Below are 12,416 nucleotides of genomic sequence, written 5' to 3' on the forward strand. Positions count from 1 at the left end.
CCCTATTGCACTGCACCCTTCATTGCTGTTGTACCCCTCCCCTCCGCTAGTGCAGCTAGAGGAGCCGGATTTCAATCTCGTGTCGGTGACTGACCCCCCCACAGGCCTTGATAGTCCCCTTATCTGGACCCCCTCCCCTACTTTGGCACCCTCCTCCCCTGCCCACAGCCTCGCAGGGAGGAGTGGTTAACCTGCTTCCTCTCCCTTTCTCCGGTATTTCCCCTCCCTCCCTACTCACCATGGCGGGAGACGCGGCGGGTGGGACCCCTGGGACGACCCCTGGGACAACCCCTGTCCCCCCTCCCCCGCCTGCTCCCCCGACAACCCCCCTAGTCTCTACCTCAACCACTGCTGCCAGACCACCTGCCACTGCTCCCGCTGAGGCGCTGGCAGCGGTGGGTGACGGGGTGCCCTCTGCTGCTGCCATGTCCCTCGCCCCCTCCGACTATGGCAGCTGGCAGAAAGGGCCAGGACAAGAAGAAAGGAAAGGGCCCCGCTAGGAAGACTAAGCCCTCCATGGCAGAGCCTGCCACCACAGCCGCGACCCCGCCACAGGCCACGGCGCAGCTCCCTGCTGTTCACTCCACCAGCTCTGCGGGTGCCCCTCCCCCGGTCCCTATGGCATATGGCTAGGTGGCGGTGGCCCCTCCGCCCGCCGCTATGTCATCTTCCCCCGACCGCCACCTCCGCTACCACCTACAGCAGCCGGGGCCCCTTCCCCACCTTGACCAGGAAGCACGGCGTCCGTTGCCTCCTGGTGCCCGCCTCGCCCCACGTAGAGACCTACATGCAGGCATTGGTGAGGGTGGTGGGGCCCACGGCCATCATGGTGGCCTCCAAGATGTATGGCAAGGTTGTCTTCTTCCTTGCCTCAGAGGCTGCTGCCCAGGAGGCAGTGGAGAAGGGCCTGGCGGTGGGGGGCGTGTTCGTCTTCCTGGAGCTGCTGGAGGACCTGGATGTCCATGTGGCCCTGACCTCCGTCCCTCCCTTCCTTCCCAGTGCCACCCTGTTACTTGCTCTCTCTACACTAGGGAAGCCTATTTCCGTTGTGAGCCCTCTCTGCTTGGGCTGCATGGACCCCGCCCTCCGTCATGTCCTCTCGTTCTGCCTGCAGGTGCAGCTTCAACTGCCGCCGGCGGCGCGTGGCAGAGAGGCGCTCGAGTGGTCTTTCCTGGTCCCCTATCAGGAGGCCCATTACTGGGTGCATTACTCTACGCGGGAGGCCCGGTTTTACCTCTGCCAGGTGACAGGACACGTTCGGAGGCACTGCCCCTTGGCCTGGCACGGAGGAGCACCCGGGACCCTTGAGCCCCGGCAGGGTGTCAGCCCTGTCATCGCCGGCGCCCCTGGCTGCCCGGTGCCCAGAGCCGCCCCTCCTGCTCAGTCCATCACTGCTCCTGCTTGGGCCTCAGGGGTACCTCCCCCAGCATGCCCAGATGAGCGGGAGAGCCCCGCCTGCACTCTGGCAGGGCCTGTAGAGGAGGGTGTGGAAGGGGTACTGCCGGGCATGGGAGATGGCTCTCCCCAAGGGGAATCTTTCCTCCCTCCTGTTGTTCCACCAGTACCTCCCTGAGTCCCCGAACCGTCATCCCTGCCCCCCGACCCAATTCCTGTCAACTAGCCCGCAGGCGATGCCATGGAGGGCTGTACCTGAGTACAGGGTAAGCAGGGCAAGCGGAAGGCTTGAGCTCCGCTCCTACCACCTGATGCGGAAGCCCCCCGTAAGACCAGAAAGGGGGCCACAGACACCGAGCCTTCCACCTTGCCCACTGGGTTGGTCCATCTGCCAGTGCTGGCTAGGGAAGACATGGCAGCACCGGAGGGTACCACCATCCCTCCTCTGCAGTCCCTCCCTGCAGAGGCCCCGGATGAGGCCCCTCCTGTTCCGTTGCCACCTGTGCCCCCTGCAACACCCGAGGTGAGCATCACCTCGAGCGTGAGTGGGGAGGACCCCGGGGTGGTGGGAGGTGAGCTCCCTTCCATGTTCGAAATCGAGGCCCTGGGTCTGACCCCGGTCACCCAGGGGGAGGACAACCCTCTGCCAGCAGGCCTCCACCTGGCCGACCTCACCCCAGCTTCCCCTTCCCCTTGTTCCATCGTCCCAACTGCTGTGTCTGCTCCCACCTCTGAGGGTCCCTTGGACTCTTCGACCTGCCCGAGCCTGTTGAGGCGACGGCCGGTGCCTCGTGACTGGGACCCGAGCTACCAGGGGTATCCCTCATTGGTGCGGAGCGACTGAGTTCCTTCCCAGCGGGGGCCCCACTGAAGGTTCTACATCTCCTGATGCTGTGGCTGTCGCAGCTGCCATTGAGCCAGGGCCCGGCGTCACTGGGGACCCCCTCCCTACCCCTCAAACCACCGAGCATGGCTGAGAGGAGCTGCCTCCTGACAGTCCGGCTCCTGTGTCCCAGGATCCTGCCTGTCCCTCTCCCCGACCCTGCTCCTGACCCCGTCCCTACCTCCTCCACCTCCTGCGACGTTATTGCCAGCCCTGGGGCCATCTCCTTCCCTTTCCTAGAGGATGACCCCCAGGAAGCGGCCTTTGTGTTTACCAATCCCGACCCACTAGGGGCTGCATTCTGCCCTCCGCCACCCCCCATTGAGCCGGGGTCTGAGGTGGGCCATGTGGCGCCAGCCCATCGGGCACCATGTCACGGGTCCGCCCCTTGTCTGCCTGTCTCAGTAGGCCATGGGGCTGTGCCAGAGGCCCCACCGGTGGATCACTGGAGGCCAGTGACCCCACCCCCCCATACACTGTGAGAGGAGCTGCGGGAGTTTCTAGAAGATGTCTGGGGCTCCCGCAACAAAGTACCGCTTGCTGTCCAGTGATGGGGGCGGATTTTCACCAGATCTTCTGGGCTGCGAGGGCCCTCATGGGGGAGGGCAAAAGGACCGGGAAGCAGGGCGCCGCGGTTTACCAGTGAGTCTGCAGCTTCCGTGACTCCTTGCTCACCTTTGGGGTGGGTCATGGTATGCTGCGTGGCCTGAGGGGGTCCATGAGCGTCCCCTGCCAATAAGGATCCCCCCCAGCCCTCCTCATGGCATTCGTCACCTTTGCCACATTGAACACCTGGGGCTGTAGAGTGGGTCTCCGCAGGAGCCAGGTGCTCTCCTTCCTTCTGGAAGGGGAGTACTCTGTGGTTTTCCTGCAGGAGACCCATACGGATCCGGCCGCCGAAGCCACCTGGTGGCTGGAGTGGGGGGACAGGATCTACTTTAGCCATCCCACAGGCCGTACGGCTGGAGTGGCTACCCTGTTCTCCCCCGAACTACGGCCCGAGGTGCTGGGGGTCGCTGAGGCTGTGCTGGGCTGCCTGCTCCACCTCCGGGTCCGCGTGGAGGGGCTCGTGGTCAACCTTGTGAACGTCTATGCCCCGACATCCGCCCCGGAGCGCCTGCGATTCTATCAGCAGGCGTCTGCCTTCCTCGGCTCCTTGGATCCTCGTGAATGCCTGGTCGTGGGCGGGGACTTTAACACCACCCTCAAGGAGCGGGACCACTCAGGGACCGAGCAGAGCCCGGCCGCCGCGGACGTCCTCCAGGAGATTGTCAACCATCACTCCCTGGTGGATGTCTGGGGTGACCACCACCTGGCCGATGTCTTCACGTTTACCTATGTCCAGGTGGAAGCCCATCAGTCGTGCCACTTCTGGTTGGACCCCATCTACATGTCACACTTCCACCTTTCACGAGCCCAGTCCTCCAGCGTCTGGCTGACCCCTTTTTCAGATCACCACCTCATCACTGTGACGGACTCTATTCGTGTGGAGGGGCCGGGGCTGGCCTATTGGCATTTTAACAACAGCTTGCTGAAGGATGTGGGCTTTGTGGTGTCCTTCCAGGAGTTCTGGCTGGCCTGGCGAGGGCAGTGGCTTGCCTTTCCCTCAGCGCGGCGGTGGTGGGATGTGGGAAAGGTGCTCGCCTGGCTCTTCTGCCGTGACTACACCCGGGGTGCCAGCCGACGGAGGGATGCGGCGATAGAGCAATTGGAACGGGAGGTCTTAGAGCTGGAGAGGCATCTGGCAGCCACCTCTGAGGATCCATGCCTTTGTGGAGAGTGCCGGGAGAAGCGGGAGGAGCTCCGGGTCCTCGAAGACCATCGAGCCCAGGGCGCCTTTTGTTTGATCTCGCATCCACCTCCTTCGGGAGATGGATCGTGGCTCCCGCTTCTTCTACCCCTGGAGAAAGGGGGGGGGGCCAAGAAGCACGTCATTTGCCTTCTGGCAGAGGATGGCACTCCCTTCACAGATCCGGCAGAGATGTGCGTAGAAGGTTCTGGCCCTCTCGCACACCTTTTCTCCCCAGATCCGACCGATCATGCCGCTATGCATAGTGCTCTGGGATGGGCTCCCGATGGTCAGCATGGGTGACCGGGACCGGCTAGAACTGCCTCTCTTTCTGGCCGAATTCTCGGAAGCCCTCTGTCGCATGCCCCCCAATAAATCTCTGGGCATGGATGGGCTGATTGTGGAGTTCTACCGCGTGTTCTGGGACGTCCTCGGCCCGAACCTGGTCACCGTCTGGGCCGAGTCCTTGCTGAGCAGGGTCCTCCCTCTCTTGTGCAGGCGAGCTGTGCTCGCCTTATTGCCAAAGAAGGGGACCTCTGCGACTTACGGAATTGGTGTCCCGTCTCGCTCCTCAGTATGGACTGCAAAATTGTAGCCAAAGCCATCTCGCTGCGGCTGGGGTCTGTGCTGGAGGACGTGATCCACCCAGACCAGACCTACACCGTCCTGGGCCGTGGCATCTTTGATAACCTCTATCTGGTCCAGGATCTCTTGGAGCTTGGGTGCAGGGATGGTCTGTTGTTTGTCCTCCTGTCCCTGGACTGGGAGAAAGTGTTCAACAGGGTGGACCACTGGTATCTCCTGGGCACTCTGTGAGTGTTAGGCTTCGGGTCCCAGTTTGTGGGTTTTCTCCAGGAGCTGTACGCTTCCGCAGAGTGTTTGGTCGGACTCAACTGGACCCTGACCGAGCTAGTCAGCTTCAGGCGGGGAATATGGCAGGAGTGCCCCCTCTTGGGCCAGCTGTATGCTCTGGCCATCGAGCCCTTCCTCTGTCTCCTCCGCAGGAGGTTGATGGGGTTGGCACTTCGGGAGCCAGACTTGCGGCTGGTCCTGTCGGCATCTGCCAACAATGTGCTCCTCGTGGTCCAGGACCCGGGCGACTTGGCACAGATGGAGGCTTGCCAGGCTGTGTACTCGGCGGCCTCCTCCGCCCGGGTCAACTGGGTCAAGAGCTCTGGCCTGGTGGTCGGGGATGGGTGGCAGGCGGGCTCCCTCCCACCCACGCTTCAGGCCATCTGGTGGAGCGCGGGTCCGCTGCTCTATCTCGGCGTTTACCTTTCCGCCACGCATCCGTCTCTGCTGGAGAACTGGCAAGGTTTGCAGGGAAGGGTGGCGGAGTGGCTCCGGAAATGGACGGGACTCCTCCAGTGTCTTTCCCTTCGAAGGAGGGCACTGGTGCTCAATCAACTAGTCCTGTCCATGCTCTGGTACCGGCTCAACACCCTGGTCCCTGCCCCGGGCTTCCTGACCGACCTCTAGAGGGTGGTTCTGGAGTTTTTTTGGCCAGGACTGCACTGGGTCCCTGCAGGGGTCCTCCACCTGCCCCTGGAGGAGGGAGGGCAGGGCCTGAAGTGCCTGCGTGCTCAGACCCACGTCTTCCACCTCCAGGCACTGCAGAGGCTTCTTTAGGGTGTGGGTAGCCCGGCATGGAGAGTACTGGTGCACTCCTTCCTGTGCCGCTTCCAAGGGCTCCGATACAACCGGCAGCTCTTTTATCTCAAGCCGAGGGGTCTTCCACGAGCCTTCTCTGGGCTGCCGGTCTTCTACCAGGACCTCCTCCGGACCTGGAAGCTGTTCTCTGAGACCAGGTCCATGGCAGCCACCGAGGGGGCAGATCTCCTCGCAGAGCCCCTGCTACACAATCCCCAGCTCCGTGTGCAGGTGGCAGAGTCCCCTTCGGTACGCCAGAGGTTGGTCCTGGCAGAAGCTACCAGGGTCGGAGACCTCCTGGACTACGACCGGGGAGACTGGTTGGATCCCCTGACACTCGTTCAGCGTATGGGGCTCTCCAGACCTTGTACTCCCTGGCGTGTACTAGAGGAGGTGGGAGACCGCTTTGCCGCCCGCTGCTCGGGTCTACCTCGACCGAGTCCTGCGAGAGGGCATGCCCCGTCCACCCACCACCTCGAGCCCTCCGGACCTTTTCATCGGGCCCCTGCCCCGTGGACCCAACCGGCCTCCCCGCCCCTTCTTCGCAAGCCTGCTGCACAACCTGCAGCCGGTCCACTTCCAAACCGTGCCAAGGAGGCATCTGTACACGCTCGTGCTCCACACCCTTCAGTTCCTCACCCTCATGTCCCACTCTAACACAAAGTGACGGGACCTCCTGCCACCTCTGGAGGGTGAGGAGCCCTGATAAACCAGGGTAGAGTAGAGGCTGGCCCCGAGGCCCACCGGGGATATCAATTGGTGGCTCCCTCATGGGGTCATGAGCACGGGCATTGTAGAACTGATAAATGAAATTTTGTTTTTAATCACTTTATTAATGTAACTTCTGTTCACCATTCACTACACTTGCCTACATTGTAACTCCTGTTCACTGTTTGCCATCCACTACACTTGTCTGTATTGTAACTTCTGTTCACTGTTTGCCATATTGTAGTTCAAACCCCATTTTAAAACAGTCACTCCATTTTGTAAAAGCTTCCTCCAACCTTCATGTTTGCAAACTCTGCTGTAATCTTTAGTTTAGTTTAGATGTGTGACTGAGGTCTATATGGATGATGGAATCAACCTCCAGCCCCAGCCTGTCCTGATGAAATAAAGTTCAAACCCCACCGGCTGAAGATGCAGACAAGAGCCTTAACAAAGTAAGAAGAGTCCACCCTAAAAAGAAAAGATACAACAGAAGGAAGATCAAAGCCAGATTCCAGGCTGAAGGTCACACCTGCAGTTGACGGGCGATCAATCACCAAACCCAGAGGCAGCGTGACACAGCAAGACCTATAGACTCTGGATTCAAACTAAAACCTACAAAAAGGATGGGTGAGATGGGAGACTTCGCAGGGTAACATTCTCCTTCCAACATGGAAGAACATTGGTGCAGGCCCAACGGAGATCCAGCTCGTCCTTGTGCCTGGCTTTCCTGGCCAGTTAGCCACCACAAGCTACGAACCCAAGCTGCAAAATCAAGCCATGAACTTAAGCTATCTTCAGGACTGGTAACTATGCAGCAGCTGCAGAACATCTGGTGTGTGTGTGTATATAAGGATTAAGATATTAGTTATTGGTCATAAATCAGATTATCATAATAAATATGGCATCTTTGTCTTGCCCCCTGTAAAGATCCTGTGTAGTTTTGTCTGTACAACAGCGTGTATTTGGTGTGGTTTACACCTGCCCCTTCTGCGGCGCGAGGGAGACCCTGGCGCACATTTACTTAGAGTGCGCCAGGTTGCAGCCCCTATACCGGCTCCTCACCAATATACTGTTACGTTTCTGGCTGCACTTTTCCCCTCACCTCCTTCTCTATGCACTCCCTATCCGTGGCCCCACAAAGTCGCGGGACCTCCTGGTCAACCTCCTCCTCGCCCTGGCTAAATGGCTATCTACGCAACCAGGGAGAGGCAGTTGGCCAATGGAGACTCCTGTGACTGTGGGGCTTGTTTCCGATCCTCTGTCTGTTCACGTATCTGGGCAGAGTTCCTCTGGGCGGCATCCACTGGCTTCCTCGACGCTTTCGAGGGGCAGTGGGCGCTGTCTGGGGTTCTCTGCTCGGTGTCCTCGTCAGGCTCCCTTCTTATGACCCTTTGACTGCACTCCTGTCCCTGTTCTTTTATTAGTTGTCCCCCGAAATCAGTTGGGTTTTTTGAGGTCCTGTAGATCCTCCCCTTAGGCTGGATGGGGATCCTTTAGCAGTGGGCAGGCTTCCTCATGCCCAGTTCCCAGAAACCCAATAGGTACACTAGGGAATAAGACTGGAAGATCTGAGTTGAGTTGAATTGTTTGTCAATAAGCAAGGCCCTAAAAAGGGAAATGTTATGTGCTGTATGTCACGCTATGTGCATTTTTTTGAGAAGCTGAGACAGAGGCTGTAGACATATGACGAGAAGGGAGTGTGCTAACCCTATTATACCACCTAACCCTCTTTTTACAGGTGAAGCTACAGCTGGAAGAGAAAGCAAACGAGAAGTATCTAGTCTTTGTAGCCATATTGTATAAAACTCAGGTGGTTGCTGGAACAAACTACTTCATTAAGGTCAGTAGTCAACAAAATCCCCAACTTCTTCCCTCATTGCTTAAGTGTTCTAGTTGAAGAAGAGTGTAGGTATACTTCTGAGTGCCTTAAAGCAAGATGTTCAAATAGTGAGCAAACATTGCAGGAAAAGGTCCCAGTATGACTTTTAATCAAGGTAGGGACTATTTCTCATCTGCTTCTGCAGTGCCCAGCCAGTACCTGTTGTTGGGTGCTTTTTGCTACAAAAATAGAAAAGATAAACAACTTGTTTTGTGAATTTCATTTAAATCTTATCTCAGTATTTATAAAGCCTGTGTCACACTCGTTCAGCTGTGTATTGTAAAATTTTAGGATTGCCAAGAGGGCGATCTCCATTCAACTGCTTTCTCAACTGTCATCCTCAGAGCTGGCCTTAGCTGTTGTTTGGCCAGGCTGGCAAAACAATGGCTTTTCCTTCCTGCCATCTCTGTATCCAGAGAGGAAATAGAATCCTATTCACCATAATCAGCCCACTAGGCATAGGGCCGTCCTGGGGATTTTGAGGAGTGTTACTGAGAGGTACACACCTCAAACTCCTGAGCAATTTTAAATACAATACAGCTTGTGTGTGTGTTTGGGAGGGGTAGGTCTTATGTCCCCACAACCCTTTGCTCCAGAAGTACAGTCCAGCCCCTTGTTCCTTTGATCCATTTATGTTTTCCAAGGTTCTTTCTTAAGGGACAAGGCTAGAAACTCTTTTTTTCTGATCTCCTGTGGCAATGAGTCCAGTCACTTATGGCCATTTGTTAGGAATGTTCTGCCTCCTGCCACTGAAATTTTCCCAGTGGATTGCCAGTGAGAGCAGCTGTCTGAGGGACATGAATAGAGAAGATTTCTAAGGTAGGTGAGCATTGCAGCCTCTAACTTGTACGTGCTTAGTCAGCCACTGGAGTTTGCAAACCCTGAATTAGGTGTTCAGGCTCTGTGCACAATGGATGGGGAAAGTTTGGAGCCTAAGAACAGAACCCACAAAAGCATGCACAATGAATGAGAAGATGCTTAAGCTAGCCAATAGGAAATATTGATGAGAATGGTGTCTGTCCTGAGTGCTTCCCCTTAAAAGAATTGTGGTATCTAACTCCAGTCTGGAGTTAGGCACTGGAACTGGGGTATCACTGTGCCCCCTTAACTCTCTAGCCAGAGCTGTCTCTTACAATGCTTTGATACTGATAAGCAGCTAACCCCTCCAGGCACTGTTATCACTCAGCACATGGAGCCCCACACCCAGCTAAATTGCATGAATGCTCCCTGAGCCACTCACAAATCAACAGAGAAATCACCAGCAAATCTCCCAAGCCCCCATCCTTGCAGCCCAGAACTATACCATCTTTTCCTGGTCAGAAACTTGATCAGTGTAAGTTTTTATTATCCAGTCTGCCCCTCCCTTGATGTGGAGAGGACACACACTCGCCTTTGTAAACTGATCTGAGATTTCCCAAGCACTTCAAGCAAAACACACTGCTTTAGGTAAAATATAAATCAGATTTATTAACTACAGAAAGGTAGATTTTAACTGATTATAAATGTTCAGCATAAAAGGTCAGAGAGAGTTACCAAAGAAAATAAAAGGTAATCACACAGTCTAAATCTTTTATTAGACTAGGCAGTATTTTTTGGACCAAGCAGTTTTCTCACTAAAGTTAAGTTCTTAATACACAAGCTTCCCCTTTAAGCCTGGGACTAGTCTCCTCAGTTCAAGGCTTTGTCTTTCAAGTGTTCTTGTTGCTTCCAGTGTAGGTGGGGGAGGATAAAGGCCAAAGCATGATGCCACTGTCCTCTATTGTATCTCCTCCGTCTGTGTGCCTGGAAGACACTAGCCCAGGCATGCCTGGTGGGCCTACCTGAGTCACAGGGTTGACTGTTGTGGTCTTGTGCAACTGAGTCTTAGCACTGAGCAGTCCCCAATGTGTGGTGCTTGTGCAACAGTCATTGAATTGTAAATCCCTTGTATACTATTCCCCTGCCGGTCAATGGCAGGTGATGATCATTCAACGCCCTGCCCGGATGTTGGTAATCTCCTTTGTTGTGGTCCCTGGAAAACTAGTATTGAGTGACTTCCAAACTCACAACTATTTCATTAACAACCATACAGCAAAATCTTATAACCTCATCCACACTAATGATATATATATTTTAACAGAACAATGGGTTTCAGCAGACCATGACCTTTCATATGATATCCTATATAGCATTGCTGTGTATGAAATATATCATAATTCTATGACAGAGGTAAATATGGGTGTTCCATGGTGCTACTTTGAGGTACAGAATGACACAGGCTCCTGTCTCTGCTTGGGAGTCACAGCCTAGAAAAGGCAGAAGTGTTCAGTAAATATTTGTGTTCTGTATTTGGAGGAAAACAGATATAATCTCTACCTAATGGTGATGATAACAATCTTTCTATCCCACTAATATCTCTGGAGGATGTTAAATAGAAGCTACTTAAGTTAGACATTTTCAAATTAGCAGTACCAGATAACGTGCATCCAAGAGTTTTAAAAGAGCTGGCTGAGGAGTTCACTGATCTGTTAATGTTGATTTTCAATAAGTCTTAGAGCAGTGGAAGAAAGCTTAAATGCCAATTTTTAAAATTGATAAATGGGATGACCTGGATAATTATAGACCTGTCAGTCTGACATTGATCTTAGGATGCATAAACAGGTAAATCTCAAGTAGGAGTAGAGAGTCTATTTTGTCTCTATACTTGTCACTGGTGCGACCACTGTTGGAATACTGTGTCAAGTTCTGGTACTCAGAATTCAAGAAGGATGTTGATAAATTGGAGTGGGTTGAGAGAAGAGTTACAAAAATGATGAAAGGATTAGAAAACATGCCTCATAGTGAGACTCGGAGCTCAGTCTATTCAGCTTAGCGAAGAGTAAGTTAAGGGTTATTTTCATTACTTTCTGTAAATATCTGCGTGGGAAAAAATATTTAATAATGGGCTCTTCAGTCTAGCACAGAAAGCTATAACACGATCCAATGGCTGAGAGTTGAATCTAGACAAATTGAGACTGGAAACAAGGGGTATATTTTTAATGATGAGAGTAATTAACCATTGGAACAATTTACCAAGGGCCATGATGGATTTCTCCGGAGCTGAACATTTTTAGATCAAGATGGGATGTTTTGCTGAAAGATCTACTCTAGAAATTATTTTGAGGGAGTTCTATGGCTTGTGTTTTACAGGAGGTCAGACCAGATAATCATAATTGTCCCTTCTGGCCTTAGAATCTATTAATCTATGAAAAAGCCTTCTCCTGGCATCAGGTGCCTGAGCTGTTTCTTGCAAGACAAGGAGTGGCACAAGTCTGACTTCCCACAAAAAAGCCAGAGGGGAAAGGAGGAGCAAGTTGACTTCTTTACATCCTTTACCCCAGTGGTTAGGGTACTTGCTTGGGAGGTAGAAGACTGGTTCAATTTCCCTCCTTTGCCAGGTGGGGAGAAGGGATTTGAAGATGGTGTCTACCTCTCAGGCATGTACCCTAGTTACTGAACTATGGAGTCACTCGCTCTCTGTTTGGGCCAGTGCATATTTAATTATTACACAGTGGAACAGCTTCAGTGGGAGACTCAGAGAGCGCCTCTGCCTCAGATTATCCTATAGCCCAGCGGTTAGAATATTCCTCTGACAGGTAGAAGACCCATGAACAACTTTGTCTTGTCATGCAGAAGAGGGAATTGAACGGGGTCTCACATAGCCCAGGTGACACCACTGGGCTAAACATCATGAGGGATGTTTTCCATGTTTTGTGGTGTCAGGTGTGCTCTGAGCACACCTACTGGATCAGGCCCTGCAGGTAAGCTAGGCATGACAAAGCCTACTATGAGAATCCCGCAGGGGGTTAAGTGTGAGTTAGATGTCTAGGCATCTGCTTGAGACACTAGTGATGTGCCCAGTGGCAGAAACTTAGGCAACTAGGGGACTTCTACAGCAAAAATTTAGGTGCTGAGGGAATATAGGCACCTCCAGAGTTACTTGGAGCTGAGTGTGGATTTTGTAAATATCAGTGGTGCTTAAACGTTGGGTGGTTCCAAGAGAGATTTAAAAAAACAGGATTTTTTTTACAACAGGAGACAACTTGCAGGGGATCGAATTTGAATTTGTGTTTCTTACCTCCAAGCTGAGTGAC

General features: G+C 53.8%; 2 protein-coding genes across 5 annotated transcripts in view; both read left to right on the plus strand.

Moving 5' to 3' along the window:
* The window catches only part of KPNA1 (karyopherin subunit alpha 1), a 484,825-nt gene that overhangs the window by 231,480 nt on the left and 240,929 nt on the right, over window positions 1-12,416 (plus strand). The window lies entirely within an intron of this gene.
* Window positions 1-12,416, plus strand: part of MIX23 (mitochondrial matrix import factor 23) — a 66,500-nt gene that overhangs the window by 52,739 nt on the left and 1,345 nt on the right. For 3 of the 4 annotated variants that reach the window (XM_032765347.2, XM_032765350.2, XM_032765351.2), the window contains one exon: window positions 8,164-8,265. In XM_032765347.2, the coding sequence (XP_032621238.1) occupies window positions 8,164-8,265 (102 nt within the window). Of the gene's footprint in view, window positions 1-8,163; window positions 8,266-9,033; window positions 9,124-12,416 lie in introns of all 4 variants that reach the window. The other variant, XR_004371680.2, reaches the window with a different exon arrangement.

This window comes from Chelonoidis abingdonii, chromosome 1 (genome assembly GCF_003597395.2).
Source record: "Chelonoidis abingdonii isolate Lonesome George chromosome 1, CheloAbing_2.0, whole genome shotgun sequence".
Classification (NCBI taxonomy): Eukaryota; Metazoa; Chordata; order Testudines; family Testudinidae; genus Chelonoidis; species Chelonoidis abingdonii.